The following is an 18,236-nucleotide window of genomic DNA, read 5'->3' as shown; positions in this document are numbered from 1 at the left end:
GAAAACACACATGCTTGTATGGTCCCAGGGCCACGTGGTGGGGGGCAGGGTGGAAGGGCATACTCCTTCAGGTAATGGACTGAAACGAGGCCTGAAGGATCTCCCCCATCCAAATCATCTACCGTAGTGAGGCTGTGCCAAAATGCAGTCGGCAGCTCAATACACTCAGGTAACTGAAATCACTTGTAAACTGACTTTACAATAAAGGCATATCCCCCTATTTCTGTTCTAGTTGTTACAGAGCAAAAGCAATGGTGTGCACCCAGTGGTGTGGGTAAGGGTCTTAAATCACTGCTCTTTGTCATGAACTTCAAGTTGCCGTAAGTTTACTGGTTTTACGTAATTTTATTTTACGACAAACACAGAAATAAGAAAAAGGCCTAATCCATAGTACAAAGTTCATAAACAGAGTGCTGTGTGGTTTAAAGCCAGTTCTCAGAACAGGTAAATGGCAGAGCAGCTCCTGCACTGCCCAGCAGCCTTTGTCCTGCTCACAGGGTTCAGCCACTGGGCGTTCCCTTACCAGGCATCACCAACCGGCAGCTGTGTCAGCTGGGAGGGACCCTGTGTGGCTCCCACATCCCCAAAGAGCCAGGGATGGAGTTTAAGGCACAGAGTTGGAAGAAATTAGAGAGGAGCCATCCCAAAGGAAAAACAGACCGGGTTAATAAGAAAGGTAGCACATAGTGAGAGATGAAACACAGTACGAGCAATATAAGGTCAGATTTAAAGAAGTGAAGAGCCATGTAAGTTTTCAGGATATAATATATCTATACAGTACATGTAATTTCTAGGTATGCTAAGGACTTGGGGGAAACAAACACCTCCCCAGATTCATACATTTTTCTGACCAGTGCTGGTCACTGACTCAGTTTTGTGTTAACAGCTTGGGGCATAATTAAACTGTCACTGTCATCCATAGCCATACAGAAGAGAAGACACTTGATCAGTTAGCTTGGGGTAATGCAGCAGTAACTGATTACAACTGCAAAATCTGAGTCCTGAAATTGGGTCTACCCCTGTCTTTTCCCTATACAGTGCAGGAGCAGGAAAAAATGAAGCACTGCCAGAGGACTTTTTGGCAGAAAAACTCCCAGACAAAGAATGACAAAAAGAAGAACAGAACCAGGAAAGCAGATATATTTGTATAAATGTGAGTAACTTCTGAAGCAGAATCTTCCTCTCTAGGTCTCAACCTTGTGTCTACCTATTTTGGGATTAGTAGGAATATAATAAAGCATCTTGTCCTCTACTGCAGAATCCCTGTTAAAATAGATAAAACAATCCATCTGTGTAATATTCATCAGTTAATTCAGTAAAGGTTTTGCTTACAGGAGAACATTGCATCTTATTTTGAAAAACACTTATTAATTCACTGAGGATAATCATTATCCAAAGTAAGAATTTTAGTATCTTTTTTTTAACTAAATAATCCAAGCCTATAGCCTAGCCCAACAGTCAAAATACTTGAGAATCATAATTTTTTTTAACCCCCCTAATTTTAAGATTTAAATAAAATCTGTAAGTTTAAGGTAGTTATTTATAATTGTTAATCTAATATAATAATTTAGAGATACATGAGTAGGTAAAATGGCAAGTCATTAGGGAACATGAACTGTACATGATTACTAATAATTCCCTGGAAGTGCAAATTTTAAATCATGAATTTTAAGTAACTGATTTAATTTCTAAAGTCAGAGTTGCTAATAAGCCACCGCAGAACGTGTAAAGCACTAATTAGAGCCAAGTATTTTCCTGCAGTAAATGTTCTACAGATTGATTGTTAGCAGCAAAACCATCTTCCCTGCAGGTGCATGCAGTGAGGCACTTTTACAGAAGCAAAATGCATCCGAGGAGATTCCAACCTTAAAATTATAATTGTTCATGTTACTACCATTGGGCTGCAAGTACCTCTCATTGACTTAACAGAGCACACAGCTCATAGCAATAGCTTTTGGAATGACTGCAGTAGGTGATGGTTGCCTGTGCTTCTAATGAGCTGCCGAGCTAATGGTGCCATGGCAACATCTTCTCACACAGGTGGATGTTGCGGCGACCTGAACTAAGACAAGGGAACTCCCAGGCCTGCTGGGGCTCCTGAAAGTTCAGGAGTCCTCAAATAACGAGCTATTTAGAATACTTGTGTCAAGACTCAACCCACTCATTTAACTATTTCCAGGAGTTCTGACTTCCTTTTAACTCCAACACATTTGCTTCCACCTTTTGGGATGATGAATAGAAAAAAGTTTCCAAAAGCGGTTCCTATGACTACACTCAGCTCCACACTTCCTCAAGTGCCTTCCAGCATCAACACCACAGACCATTTTTGATCACACAGATGTGGACAACTGACACTGTTCTCCCTCCCGGTTGCTGATAAGCACAACCACCCAGTGGAAAACAGCAGAACATGAGAGATCTGGCTATCAGCATCAGCAGTCTGCTGTTTCCAAAACATGAGAACTGGAACAACTGGAGCCTTCTGAAGTACCATCTGAGTGCCAAGAGCTGAGGTGCAGCAACGCTATGCCCTACCTCAGTATCCATTTCAGTGCATGTCAACTGTGGCGGTGTCAGTGAGAGGCATTTTTTGATGCTTGTTCTTGTGCAGCAGAGCCAGGACAGCAGTAGCACCTGAAATTTTAGAGGCTGGAATCTCAGGAGAATGCTCCATCTGTACCTTTACTTCAGTCATACTACCAATGTATTTAATCTTTTCCTTACTGGTACCTTAACCTTTTTGTAACCATCCAGATATCGAAGTAAGATAACATCTGTTATAAGTTTAAGTTGTCTGAGGAACGATGTCTGCACTTGCAGATCTGGTCTGGGTAGATGACTTGAGACACAAAATTGAGCTGGCTGAACTTCTCACTGCAAATATTATTTGATTCCAGTGTGTTAACAGACTTGTAAAATATTATTGTAAAAACTTATTTCAAAGAAACAGCTTAAAACAATTTCTAAAATGCAGAAATTCCATTTATTATGTTGAGAATATCAATTGCAAGAAGTCTTGCAATGCATTCTCTTCACTCTAAGTACAATACAGTACACTTGTTCTCCACAATAAGTTACATAAAGGCAAATTTTATGTACATATAAAAAGGATCAGTGCCCAGAACTATTTGCACAGCATCTCTGCTATTCAGAAATCAACCATTTAAATCTTTAGTTGCCTTCAAAATTCTTGAGCAAACTAAATTCATAAACAGATCTTAATTACCTGGTTTGAGAAGGGTTTTCAACTAATACCTAAATTCAGTGGAGACCACGCAAATGGTTTAACCACTGAATTAGCATTCTCAGCATTCATTCCATAAACAAATGTATTAAAAATGAGGCATGCCATATGATATCATATAAGACAACATGAGAGAAATGACATGCCTGCATGTTTATGCATCCCAAAATACCCAAAAGGGAAGTAGCAAAGTAGTAGTGCCATTGTACAAGGCACTAATGAGACCACAACATAATTCTGCTTATGCATGCTCAAAAAAAACAACCAAGCAAAAAAAAAAACAAAAAAGGAAAAGAACCCCCAACTCCCTAAAACATGCTCCAACTGAAAAAATGAAGAATAAGGCTACTAGTATAATGAGTGGAATGGAGAGCATTGTATAAAGAAAGACTGTAATAGCACTTGCTTTTTCAGTCACTGAAACAACTAAGAGTATATGACTGCCTTACAAAAACATGACATGAAAATGCCCGAAAGAGAATGCAAAAACAATATTGGCATAATAGCAAACAGGCCTCTAATAAATTTGTATGGGAATGAAAAGGTGGTTCCTCAACTTAAAGGATGAGACACATAGGCAGGGCCTTTGAATAAGGAGGAGTGGGGCCGAAAATATTTAAACAAACAAGTTTAATAGCATAGCTCAGTTTAGAGAAGGGATTCTGTGATGTGGCATCTACTGTGGAAAAAGACTGGACCCAGAAACACGCAACTGGAACATTCCCAACTTGTCTGATCCATCACAGAGATAAGAAGGTGGTGTCTCCTTTGCAGTGTGAAGTTACATTATATGCTCTGAAATTCCACTTAAAAGGATTTTCATTCCCCACCCCCCCAAATTATTCTATATTCAACCATGTTAATGTCTGTTAATACAGCAAATGCAGCACCAAGCCCTTGCTGTGAAATCCGCACCCGAACAGCTGGTGTACCGGTCAGCATGTCCATGTACCTTTCATGGCGAGATTATTTTCCACACCTTTCTCTTGTTTCTATAATGGAGTACAAGTACAGCATCCTTCTAAAGTCACAGTGCAGTGAGCCATACAGACTGAAAATACTCAAGACACAGAAGATTATTTCATTTAATTCTTAAAATAATGCAAATATAAGAACTGAAATGTACCACATGGAAAAGTGTTGAATTGTACATTCTACAGATTCTTTCAATCGATACTGAAGACACTTTCCTTGAACTACATATACTTTCCAATTTATCTGAGGTGCTTGAACTTGCAAGAAATGTAGGTAACAGCGTAAGAGTCAAAGAATTACTTGGAAAACAAAAACCCTTTAAACTCTTCTTCACTGAAAAAGAGAGGCACTGCATTTGTAAGCTGAATTAAGGCTGTAAAATGATGCTGGTTCACTGTGAATTTGAAGTCCTCAAATGTCACAGGGGTGACATTTAACCCACTGCTTCACTGTTAGTCCTGTAAGCCTGCTTACGGAGGTGAGTCTCGATCTCCTCCCTGAAAACCAGCATCCCAAGGTGCGAGTGAGAGGCCTCGTTCATGGCTTTGGACTGGATGCACATGCGATACTGCTCCGGAGTGAGTTCGTCTGCACAATGTTTCTCGTGCCAGAGGTGAAAGAGACCAGGGACCGGCGTCCTGATCACAATGAGGTCACCGTGCAAGTACTTTCTGTAAAGGTGAACATCCTCACCACCCCAGCCTTTCACTTCCAAGTCAAAACCCCCTATAAAAACAATATCAGAAAATGTTACTGGGGTGCACAGGTTAGATGTAAGGCAAAAAGAACAACACTTCGTGTGTAGCGTTACCAGATCTGGTACAACATACCAGAAATTCTGGAACAATTAACTAAGTTTTCCATGCCAAAGCATGCCAATCTGAGGGAGAGGAGCTTCAAGAATACCACATCCTTTGTGGTAGAAACTGCCCAGGACACAGATCTGCTGACTTCAGAAACTCTCTTAGAACAGTGTCTACAAATTGCATTATGCATGACATCCCGTGTGACAGCTGCAGAAAACTGTAGGCAAACATCACTGGCTATGCTTTTGGGTTATATTTAGGAAGCATAATGGATTTTAGCAGCTGGAAAATGAAGCTGTTATGCACCATATGAGAAGTCCTCTCTAAAAATACCAGCAATTACTCCATAGGTCACAACTGAAAAAGCTGGATTAAGGAAAGGAGCACGTTTCACCATTTTAGGTTCTGTTGCTTCTCTAGGACCACAGTGAAGATTGACCCAGCTCTTGTACAATCTCAAAACTCCAGAATTATGAAGTCTTTGTTTGGCATATACCATACAGGTGACAGTATGACTGCTACTAGAAATCAGTCTGTATCCAAGCCATTGTACAGCACATAGGGCTATATCATTACATCTTCTAGCAGACTATCTTCAAGACAGTCTTCCACATTTAAGCACACCAGGCTGTTCTCAGTTTTAAGAGCATGCCACAAGAGGGGGGCCAAAGCACACTGCTAAAGCCTCGAACAACTGTATTCAACTGCTCAAGGTTGTTTAAAGAAAGAATTTGAATGCTTCTTGCTTATATTAGTGGTTTACTTATGTTTCTTAAACTTGATTTATTTGCTTCAGAGAAACACAACACACCAAAAAAAGCAATGTTTTTAGAAGTTCTAGAGTAAGATGTTTCTACTAAAACTATCATGACTTTTAACAAAACACTCATCAGATGGGACATCAAAATCTACAAAAACTAATTTAATCTCATTGGTCAAACTTATCAAGCAAGTCTGACTGCTGGGCTTGGGAAAATAATACAAGGAATAAATGCATTACTTTCCTGTCATTAGATAAGACCAGAGAATCAATTTTTAAACACACAACGTTTTTCTTTACAGTTTCATCTTACCAACAGTCAGAAAGTCCGTCCGATATTGACAAGTCATCCCAAAGCCAAAATCTCGCCAGAAACCAGAATCCTTCTTGTGTACCTGCAATTTTAAAACAGTATAATTTTGAAATGTAAAATACATTGAAGGAGGTACATTGCACTTGGTTTTGTAAAAACCTAAGCTCTTCCAATCATTTGCTCAGTGCAGGATAGAACATAAGAGCACTTCTAGTCATGCACTGATGTGGGCTTCCTAATGACCTGCTGATCACTTCACCCTTTGCCTTCCAATTCCAAATATTTATCCTCACTACAGTTTCCATCTTTAACTTTCTGCCACACCACCTCTATTTTCTATGTATTTGCCCAGACCAAGCAGTAAATTACAGGTAGTCTATTGCTAAATCATCTGTTTCCAATACCCCAATTCCTACCTGTTTTCTAAGGCCACATTTTTCTCTTCTTGATCTGATATGACCAGAAAAGGAAGCTTTGTGATTGAAGTCAGCAACCATAATATTGTTCAGTTCAAAAAAGCCAACAGCAGAGCTGTCAGGCAGGGGCTCACTCCTCTCTCAGTTGTGACTACCTGAGGCCATATGCAAAAGCTTCCCCCCCAACTTTCTGTGGGATCCTTGCAAACAACATAGGGAATGATTATTATTATGTTTTTCTTTTAATACAGCTGTGCTCTGTAACACTCTCTCCTTTCCCTCCTCCAAACCAGTCCCTTTCAGAAGTCTCAGCTGCAAAACCCAATTTCATCTATTCAGTATCTTCACAGAGAGTCAGGCTGGACACTGACCACTGCCATTCCATCTCCAAGGAAAAAAAGACCCAGAAATACAGTACTTCCTTCTTTCTGCTGAGCCCCAAGTTATTCTTAAACCTATTTTCTTGAATGTTTGCAGGGTTTGTTTATTATTTTGACTACAAGCTTCCCTAGAAGCAGTGTCTAATTTCAAAAGCAAGATAAATTGGCAATATAACATCCAACAGCTCTGGGAGATGTTGGATCAGAAAGGTAAAGAAACATCTGCATAGAATACAGCTGTCCAGAACAAGGAAAAGCAACTGACTGAACATCTCAGCCCACCTCAAGCTACATGGCATACTTCCTGCAACTACCAGTTGTTAGGTGGCAAAGAGAATCAATACTGAGGAAATCTTATCATTCAGAAGTTTTTTGCATTTCACCAATTCTTTGTTTGCTGGAACACAAGATGGAAGTTGCTGCCATGTCATGCCACCATCCTCCTAAAATACTGGCTTTCCAAGCCAGAATAAGTAGCAGATCATAAGCAATAGATCAGCACTACCAACTTCATTTGATTAATAGCAATTTTTTTTAAACTAGGCAGAACTCCAAGTTTATCTGAATTTTGTGCCATTTGATAAGCTTCTCTTCCAAGTGCTTTGCCCATAATGGAGAATAGTGTTTAGATATGCACTGCCAAAGGTCATAAGATATCCCAAACAAACTATTAAGTTACGCTTAATTTTGTTTTAATACAAAGCACACCTAATTCTACCCAGATTAAATCACACTGCTTACCAATTGCTGCTCCACAGGGGGTGGTAGATCTTGGTTGGCATAGACAATAGCAGGATTGTAAAGGCTGAATACCACAGGATAAAAAACCTTTTTCCCTGCAAGTCAAAAGGTAGTTGTTACTCACTGTGGGCATGCTTTCAGAAGGCAAGAGGAAACTAGAGATGTTCTTTTTATCTAAAATATTACCTATTAGCCATCTAGTGAAAACAAACACAAGGACTAGCTGCTAGGATTTCCCACTTAGGCAGCCCATAACATCTACTGGGGCAGGGCCCACAGGATTCAAAAAAATATATACACATATTTATATATACACTATTGGTATATACTAACATACAGTTATACATACTTGTATACACAAAAAATATTATACATCTCAGTACCACATCAGATGACATAAAAACTACCTGCAATAACAGTATGCAGTAAAACTAAAAAATAACCAAGTTTAAGTAACACCTTGCATTGCTGAAGTTTTATGAGTTTGCCTGTTTCCACAAACATGTAAAAGCAGGTATATCCAGGACATCCTGCACGGGCATTGAGCACCATAAGCATCCTGATTATGCTGACGCCACCAGTACTATGTCTATTATAGAAGCCAGATAAATATTTATCACAAACGTCTTTCATCGCCAGTGCAAAGGTATTGACAACAGCCCACAGGAATATTCAGTACTCTGATCTCAGCATGAACTCTGAATGTATGAGAAGCATTTTCAGATCTCACTTGAAGCAAAGGTCAAAAACTGCCAGTATGAATTGTTAAGCAGTCTCTAGAACTCCCTTCTTTGTTAAAGCTCATGAGATGCTCCTATCCAAAATTTTCCATTTATTTATACAACTTGTTTCATGAAGAGCAGAGACAGAATTGAAAGAAAAAACAAGAAACAGAATCCAAATATGTAGCTTATAGAAGATTTTCTTGCTTGTTTATTATGCAAATAAAAAGTATCTATTCATTCCAAATTGACATTTGGAGAAAATGGTTTCTGGCTGCAACAAGTCTAGAATAAAAGTAAGTATTAAAAAAAGAACCCAAACACATGTTTGACAGGAGAAAGTCTTAAGTAGCATGCTTGTTAATTCAAGAAAGCTTATCCATCTTGGCAGAAGTTTGTAAAACAAGCAAGCCTCATACAAACTTGTGAAAAATAGTCAGACAATTTCAGAGCTTGGGATGTGGAACATTAGCTCACTCTCTGTAAGGAGCACGTTGTAGCTGTACTGAAAACTATTCATATGTGATGTGCCTTGGCCATACACAATGCAAGAAGGCATAAAATAAAGTTAGAGAGATCAGTACAACAAAAATGATCTTCCACTGTAGAGCATTACAGTGAGTTTTGTTACACAAATTTACACGCAGTGTAATCGTTAAAACAATTAAACTGTCCAGCTTCCTTTCAGACAATGAAATCTTAAGAAAATGTGGAAATAGTACATGTTGTACAAAAAAGACCATGTGTTCTTAAAACAAGCCACACTAAGGCACGAGTTATTTCTCAGTCTAAATACTATTGCCTTTTGTGCCCAGAGTGTGCTTCATTTTCCAAGGTGTGTGGCATTAAGTAAGCTCCACAACTCAAGTTAGTTTTCCATATGCTCTACACAGATAAGTCAAACAAGGTGACAAGACTCCGTTACAGCAACAGTAAGGGAACATACCGGGCTCAGCATTTAAGCGACAACTGTTGAGGAACTCAGCTGTGAAATAAACATCAACATCACAGAAAAACATCAGGACCTCGCCCTTTTCCCAGGCTCTGGCACCCATGTCAAGTCCTCGGCCTCTGTTAAATTCCTCATTCAGAGAGACAAGCGTGTAATTGTGGAAGTCAGTTTCTCTAAAAGAAAAACAGAGCCAAACCCAAAATAAATCCATGGGGACCGATAGAGGGACTATTTATACTTTTTCAGCATTTTACAGTAATTTCATTCCGGAAATACAAAGGAAAAAAACACCAACAAAGAGTTATATCCTCAGAATGAGAAAAGAAAGTATCTGTTCCACTTAGTTGTCTATTTTAAGTTCAGACATTGTAAAAAGACAGACCTCGGTCTTGCTTCATAACTTCACATTTAATCATTCAGACAGATTAAAAGGCAACTGACATGAATTCAACTGCTCTCTGGAATTACATCATCTAAAATTTTTCCCCACAAACTAAGAAGTCCTGACTAGAAGAGCAATATCTCTGTCTTCACTAGTTCATACAGGAGGACAAACACAAAGCCAGAGTCCTGGCACCTCCAAACTCAAGAGGCCAAGGCCACCCATGTGGTGATGCCACCATAACGCAGTTTGCTTCTCCTCGCTGTTTCATACCAGTAGCACACATGCCTGTAAGTCACAGCAGAAGGGGGAAGGAGCTGCAAAAGGAAACTGTAAATACACCCAGGAACATCTTCAAGCAAAGTTAAGTGTCTACTTCAGAGACACTTCAGAGGGCAATGCTTGAGGAGAACAGAGTGAAGATACTCGAGTAGCACCACTGAGAAGATACAGATCTAGATAAATGCCCAGTGAGTTTGTATCTGACTCAGTGCTCTGAGGGGCACACGTCACAGGGAGCAGGGCAGGCAGCAGAGCGGCCTTGGAGATGGAGGGGTCCAGCACATGGCAAGCTAGGGGCCAGGGAGGCTTTGCAGGAGAAAGGCAGAAACTCTCTTCTCTCTTCCTAGAAGAGACCTGTGCACACCAGGCCAACTGGCTGCCTCATGTTAAAAGCTGGTGACACAATAGCCTAAGTATATGTCATCGAGCAGAGCCTTGGCCAGCACTGGGAGACAGGGTTTAAATGAGAGCTCAGCTTATTTTTGGCTAAAAAGGGTAACAGGCTTCCCACTTAGGGATGAGCACAAGAGCTCAGGTAGCAAAGAAGCCCCTTGGCTACAGGGTTATAGACCCTCTTACCTGTCCCATCCCTCTGGAGGAAGAAAAAGCAACATTTGGGCATTTTACATCCATACCAACATAATGCTATTCGCTGAGACAGCCAAGATGAAACTGTGCTTAAAATTTGTTTACAGCATAGGGTAAGTATAGGCCTACTTAGACTACATTTCTCTTCCTAATCCACAACAAAAATTGTTCCTCCAGTGAAATAACTATGGAAAAGTATATCCCAGTTCCAAAGAACTTAAGACTCTGATTAATCTGTTAGCATGACTGAATATCCACTACAAAACTCACCCCTCTTGTTTTTTGGACTGTCAGATAGAAACCTCATAGTCTTTTCTGGCCTATAACTTGATTTTTAGTAGTCTTCAGGAGACTCTTGCCACCTAAGGTGTAAAATGCCAACCAAAAATAGCATGGTGCAAATAAAGCTTCCTTTTCCTAGTAACCTGTAATGGAGTATAAACGTATTATTTTTATTTTTTCACTCTTTTAAAAAACCATTTTAAATGCCAATCAATATTGTTTGTATTGACTGATGTTGGATCGACACGCTTACCTAGCTACGGATTCCAGGATGCTTTGTACTTCCGATATCCCATCTTGTCCAAAGTAGACCACTGTGAGGTGAACACGCTTATCCTGATGAATGCACACATCCCTAGAAGCACAAAGATAAGATGATATTAATAATTACTTGCAACACAACAGAAACGTCAGGTATTTAAAAAAGCTACTGCATTAAAAAGTATTAGCAAGATTCAAGTATTCCAGTCAGGCACCAAATAGCTTCCAAAAAACCCCAAGGAAAGACTTTTTCCCCTCTTCTTTTCCCATGTTTCCCATTTGAATCAGAAGGTTCCAATACTGTGTGTCACATTCCAATACCTTATTTTGTAAACAGGCGCTTTACAACTGATGTAAATACAAAAATTATGTTCAAGATCACCTGTGTCCAGGTTCACAATGACCCTGGCATTTGGTCTAAAAGGGGTTTTGCTGCAATTTGAGAATCTCTTAAATCATTTTAGAAGGAAATATTTTCTCCATACAGTAGGCTCAATCACAAACATCCCAAGGCAGTTGCACACAATGTTGGAATCATTAGTTCTGTCGCAAATCAACCAGAACAGGAATTCAGTTTGAAAAGCAAACAAAACACTGAAAATCAGCAATACAGCTCACTATATAATCTCATGCACCTACCTAAAGTTTTGCATAAATTGTGCAAATGCCTCAGTTCTTCCAGCAAGAGGAACAATAATGTTAATAATGGATCTAGAAATATCGACCGTTTCACTCTTCACTTTCATGAGGGGTCCAAAAGGTCGGAACAAGGTGACATGCCTGTACTCCATGCCATCCATCTTCTTATAAAACAGCTCATACTGTGTCCCCTTATCTCTTTCTGTACGATAGTAACCTGAAGAATAAGTCACACAAGTAATTTGTACAGTCAAAGATCCCAGCAATTGTATTTCAAAAATACTGAATTTTCCTAAGAACTGAAGAAGTAGGGGCAAAGCCTCTGGGTTTCTCCTAAAAACAAAAAAATAAAAAGTATACAAACCATTATCAATCACAATCACCCTTCTACCTTTGAGATCAGATCTGAGAAACAACCCCAAACAAACTCCAGCTTCCCCTGCTTCTTAGAGACAACAGGTTTTATGGCCCTACGCCAACTTTTTATGCAGAATTAGAGTTGGGCCTTCCCAAAAAAAGGGAATTCAGCTATTTGCTATGGAAAAGGATGGCTGAAATCTAATATTGCCTGCTCTTAAGCCCTTCAGTAAAAATCTTGCCCTGAGCTAGACCACAGTAAAAGCTGAGATCATCTGGTCAGCAATCAACACAACACAAGCTGCGGGCAGAACAAATGACAATAACTTGCTTGACAAAGCCTGCAAAATCTGACATGTGGTATCTGAAAAAAAAAAAAAAAATTGTGTGATAATGCTGGAATGCTTTAAAATTGTTTTCACTGCTGACCACTAGCTAGTGCTTTCTATCTGATTAATAAGTCAGTGCTTTACTACAGCCACGGTCCTCTAAGGACATAGGCATAAGTTTTCTATGTGGTTGTAACACTTAGAAAACTATGCCAGTCCTCCAGAAACAGGACTATCTGTTGAGAGATATTTTACTCCTGATGGGTAGGAAAAGTCTGTCCCACACAGAACATGGTCCTTTCATTTAAGGACCATTAAGGAAGCAAATTAACCAACAGTCTCTCTAATTTTACACCACAAAGGAAAAGACCAAGGTTCATCTGTGGTTTTGACTAAACTAAGCTCTATATTGCTAATTCCACATCTATACTAACCTGAAATGACGACGGGAAGAATCCTTCAACAAAACTGCCCTATGTTCATCCCGCCTCTGCTCTCCTCTCTCACCAGCAAAGAAAAGCTGTATTATAGAGAAGAGCCACAAGCTACGCAATGAACCAAACAAATTCCAGTTGAAGTAGCCACACAGAAAATTGAGAAAGTTATGAAGAGCCCCATGTGTGAAAATCACCTCTGCCCTTACATGATGCAATCAGCAAATTTCCATTCACTTGGCTGGCCTGAATTGCCCCTTCTGCTAGTCAGCCTTCACAGCAGCTGAAATCCTCTCCAGCCCCGCATCCAGAAAGCAGGTGGTGGTGGGGCATAGAATAGATGAGCCATGCTGGTGACACAAAGGGCTCTCTTTTGTGCACAGTATTGATATTGCCTTTTTTGTTGTCGTTGCCTTTTTTTTGGCAACTGAAATCAACATGGGTATCTGAAGATAACAGCCCTCCAACTTGGAGCAGCTTGGTTTTGACTATCTTGGGAACTAGAAAGAACTAATGACAGAACTTTGTATCTCTCCCTATCCTCGAACAAGTATTCCCTGCCTGACATTACCCTCTCATTCAATACAAGAAGCAAAGCAATGTGCATACCACCTTGCCCTAACTTTTTTCTCTATATCCCAGGCTCCTTTTACAAAGAGTCCTTTCCCTAAATCTACTTAACTCCCTCTGTGTTCCTCTGCTCCCGCCTCTACCCCCAAAGCAAACCCAGTTTTGTTCACTGACATTCCCTCCTTATGTCAAACGGCCTCTCTTTTACATCAAGCTCCTTATTCCCCTTCAATACTCAGCTCCATAATCCACTCTTTCTTGTGGACAAGCATGTGCACTGGCAGACCTGATGGGAAACGTGGATGACCACCACAGAGGATCTGTGGGAGACAGGGTGTAGTAGAACAAGTTGGTGCCATCTCACTGAAAGTTAATGGTGACTAAATCTAACTTTTCAACAGAGATGCTTTTTACCCTCGGAACAAAGTCCTGCAATACTCTCTTTGAAGAGACAGAAATCCATTTATACTTTTGTCAACATAGAGCTGCATTAAGTATGCACCACATTCTAATGCTCAGTTTCAAATCAGTATTAATTACAAGTCCTGAAAACCATGTTTCAAACGATGAAAGTCAGAAATATTTTCAATCCCCATCAATCCTTTTCCACTCCAACCATCTGTGCTGAGTAGACCAGCACTGAAGCTTGAAAACAGCATCCTGGTTATTGGAACAGCTGATGCACCACAATGCTTGCACATTGTGCTCTCACGTAATATTCAGCAAATACTTTGTACTAGTACTCTTGTGTAAATTAACATTTAGTATAGTATATTAAATTCTTTTCTATAGTATCCAATAGCTGTTTACAGATAAAAATACCATTTACAACATAAGCGAAGTTTTTAAAAAGCATGTCGTCTGCAAAAAGCTTATCTTTAATCAAAGGATAATCTTAGATGTCAGCCCAGAATAGAATGCTGTAATACAGAATAAAAATTTCCATATTAGACTTAAAAAAAAAATGCTGCTCTAACTTCATAAGGACCTTAATATGCAACTTCGAATTTGCAACATTCAGTTGCTGGAATATGAGATTGTAAACTTCTGAATCTCAACATGCCACTAGCACCACACTTCTTTTAAATAGTAATTCTCCTTGCTATGAGCTAACCTCTGTTGGTAATCTACTAATTTGAAAACTTCTATGGAATTAAAGCTTCTATACATGTAAACCAGAATTGAGAACAGCCAGAAAAAGAACTCACATCTGGTTTACCTCTTAGCATATTCAGGTTTTTAACACCTGGGACTGACTCATGTAATAAAACCTGTTATCTCACCTTCCAACTAGCATACACTGGCTGCCATCCAAAATAGAACTCCATAAGTAAAGAGTGAAACAGCAGTAGAAATAATTTAACAGCTGCTATTCCTGGTCCATGAAGTTTTACTCCCTTCGCAGAAATTCTGTTTCTCACCAAACAAATTAAACATATGAATACTGGGTATCAGTTACTATCACAGCCAAAAAGCTGTTCTTCTATTGCCTTGAAGAAGGTGCTTGGTCTATGAATTGAAGACCTATCTCTTTGTTGGTGTATTAAAATTCTCCATTGAAGTTCCCAGGACACTGGCCAGTTTCTGGTCTTATGGAGCACACACTAGAGGAGCTGTTTGCATGACAAACAGTCCAGACTGTTCTGTGATGTCAAGGACGTTGGAAGAGTTTTGACTTCAAGCTTGCAGCATGGGAATAAAGAATTTTTACATGCCAAGAATGGGTGAGGAGTCTTCTCTTTAGATTCAGACCTAAAGAAAGTTTCTGGCCTTTGTCCCGTTCCAATGGAAACACAGAAGCAAGAGAAATGGACTCAAACAGCAGCACAGCTAAACATCCAATAACAAGACTTTATTAGACATTAGCTAATTGATAATTAGCTTCTGAAAATATGCTAATGCTTCTGTTTTCCAAAGGTTAATTTAAAATGGAAGCGCTTTTTAATCTCTTAATAAAGTAAGCCAGTTACCCTGATAAATGTAACCCAAATAAACCAATTACACTGATAGTGAAGTACAGATGTCCATGAAGGCTCCTCAGTGAGTTCTCTATCACTATTAAAGACAATGTCACAGGGTTCTGGAGAAAGGGAACAGACAGGTAATACTATTATGGTCCTCTCAATTACCCTCTAGTTCTCAATGTTATCAAATACTGATCTCAAAAAATCTATTTTTAATCAAGGACTATCTTTGAGTGTGCAGTTCAGCAATTAGGTTCATTGTTTGTAATCCTAAATCCATCCATTTTTGAAAATACGTAAAATCGCATCTTTTATCCTCTCTAGGGATACTCTTCATCCACGGGGAATAGAATACTCCTGTTTTTCATACACTTAGATCTAATGGAAATACTAAGAAAAACAACAACTTCAAAGTGTTTCTCAAACAGCAACCACAAAATAAGACCTTTTTCAGGTCAGATTTTTGTTCTGTTAATATTAGAATTCTGGAAGTTTCATTATGGGTTGCAGCAAAGCAAAACAGGTGATGATGCAGCAAACAGAAGAAACTTGCTTTTTTTTCTCTTCATCAGCAGAGCAAGACAATTGAGCTTTGTGAAGAATAATTTGGAGCTTTCAGAAAATAACTTTGCAATATATACTTAGAAGTCTTTTCTTTTTTCCTGGTGTTATTGCTCGCCAATAGCCATGATGTGGCTGTGGCAGCTCTGCCTAATAACAACTCCAAAACATATTTGGGTCATCACTTTGCCTTGCAACTAAAAAAAACAACATCAGTTTGGAAAACACTTGAACAGATTGCTCCCTATCATGCATAGAGCTTCCTTTCAACACTGGTAGAAGACAAAACATCTTAACGTGGAGACCACAAAGGCTCAACATGCAGCAAAGATGTTGGATGAACAGTTAATTTAAGGACAAAGAGCAAAAATACAGAGTGACAACAAAGTTGGCCAGCATGTATTTTGAAGTTTTTTGGCCTGCACAGTGTTAGAGTAATAAAAATCAGTCAATTCAGACTACCACGTGTATTATTGACTAATTAAGTCTATTTTTTCAGAAAAAAGTTTGTTTAGGAAGTTTCCATTTATAAAATATAAGGCAGATTCATTTTAAATTCAAGTTCTTCATATTTGTTGTCTCCAGTTACTCCAATACAGATGAATCCTAAAAAAATCCTAAAAAAAGTTCTTGATGCTTTTTCAAATGAAGTGAGTGCTACTTCACTGACTGGGCAGAGTCAACATAAATACTGTGGAAGAACTGCAGATATATTCAGCAGAGATTAAAAGATACCATTAGGTAAAACTGTCTTTAAGAAACGATATTCTAAACTTAAACAGTCACCAAATTCTCTAAAAGAGAGAGTACCTGAAAGTACATATCGCAGAAGATTACATAGTTCAAAGTTTAGTCTACTGTTTCACAAATCTAGGAAAAAAGCTGACATAAATCCCAGAAGCAAACTTTTACCTGCATGAAAATTTAGCCTGTTGAGGTAAGAAGCTACAACACTTCGAGAATAAAAATACCTGTTGCTCATTTAGCTTGTACTTGTGGCACAGTTTTGTGGGTAAGTTTTTGTAGATATGTATTAATTAGTTTTGAGAAAAAAATCCTGCAAGTCAGAACAAACCAAAATCAGTTTATCTATACTGAGCATAAAATATGATGGTAATGTATTAACTAATGCAGGATCATGTTTTCCCTTTTGTCCCAGAACCAAGAAACAAATAAATCCACACAACAAGTTTCTCAGCCTCCAGGCTTCAAATGACACAATACTCTAGTTTTAGTCCCGAACCACTTATTACAAAATAATCTACTACCAACTGAAGACAAAACCGAACTTATTCATTTTGACTGAGGACAACATTAAAAAACTGTTTCTCTAAATGAGCAATGCTAATCAAGCAAAAATTTAGATGTGCTCTTAGGACAGCTAAAGGACCCGTTCTGACTTCAGAACATTCAGTAGATACACCAAGCCTGTTAGGAAACTTAAACCTACCCATTTATGACAGTTTAAGGGAGCAATACTTTCTAATAGAAAGGCATCAGCTTTCCCATGGACTTCCATGAAATAGGGATGAACAAACTGACAATGGAGGTGGAGTGCCAGAGCCCACCCACAGGGCAGCAGGGCAAGGGACCCGCAGGTACCACTACTGACTGGTTCCATTTCTTACCCACAGGTTTTGGAACAACAAGCAGGGTGGGGGGAAAGGTGTTAATATTCAGAAGCAGCCTTGTTTTTGCTGGCTAAGTTAGCCAGTAGTATTTGCACATTAAAAAACCACAGAATGCCCACGCAACCCACAACTTCTGTCTGAAAAAAGATACCAATAGATATAGGTATCACTATGGTTAGTTGCTAACACACCCACATACAACATAGAATACTTTTCTTTCCCTATAGTTCCTGTAACTCTGTGTTTGAAGTGACTGTCTTTACAGCAAAAGAAAATTAGTTTGATTTCCAAAAACAATTATTAATATACTGGTGAGAACAGAGGCAGAGGTATATAGTTCTAAGGTCCTAAAGCTACTTGTTTTCTTGAAGGTCTGTCAATAAAGGCAGTACACTAGAAAATCAACAGCCATTTCAGTCATGGTAAAATAAAAATCCACTAGAATATAAGCATTATCTAAAAAAGCAGCTGAGTACTGAATGTAGAAATAAAGCAATTAAAAGACTGCAAGAATGACTACCTCTAGACAAAAAAATATGGGTTTAAATGAGAATTGTACTAAGAGCCTGACACTGCGCTGGCTGTTACACAGACCCAGCTGAGAGGACTCCACACCCTGCCCCACCTTTTGGAATGAACAACAGTAC

The 18,236-nt window shown here is 39.1% G+C and overlaps 1 protein-coding gene across 2 annotated transcripts in view; it reads right to left on the bottom strand.

Moving 5' to 3' along the window:
* Positions 1–2,965: 2,965 nt before the first annotated feature.
* CSGALNACT2 (chondroitin sulfate N-acetylgalactosaminyltransferase 2) overlaps positions 2,966–18,236 on the bottom strand; it is a 33,617-nt gene continuing 18,346 nt past the window's right edge. For both annotated transcript variants that reach the window (XM_027700155.1, XM_027700156.1), the window contains exons 3-8: positions 11,744–11,960; positions 11,097–11,198; positions 9,304–9,482; positions 7,636–7,730; positions 6,099–6,180; positions 2,966–4,945 (exon numbers count right to left, since the gene is read on the bottom strand). In XM_027700155.1, the coding sequence (XP_027555956.1) occupies positions 4,653–4,945; positions 6,099–6,180; positions 7,636–7,730; positions 9,304–9,482; positions 11,097–11,198; positions 11,744–11,960 (968 nt within the window). In that variant the 3' untranslated portion in view covers positions 2,966–4,652. The remainder of the gene's footprint in view (positions 4,946–6,098; positions 6,181–7,635; positions 7,731–9,303; positions 9,483–11,096; positions 11,199–11,743; positions 11,961–18,236) is intronic.

This window comes from Neopelma chrysocephalum, unplaced genomic scaffold, assembly GCF_003984885.1.
Source record: "Neopelma chrysocephalum unplaced genomic scaffold, ASM398488v2 Primary Assembly neopelma1_143, whole genome shotgun sequence".
Lineage (NCBI taxonomy): Eukaryota > Metazoa > Chordata > Aves > Passeriformes > Pipridae > Neopelma > Neopelma chrysocephalum.
The sequence above is the reverse complement of the archived record's forward strand: the minus strand, read 5'-3'. Positions and strand labels throughout refer to the sequence as shown.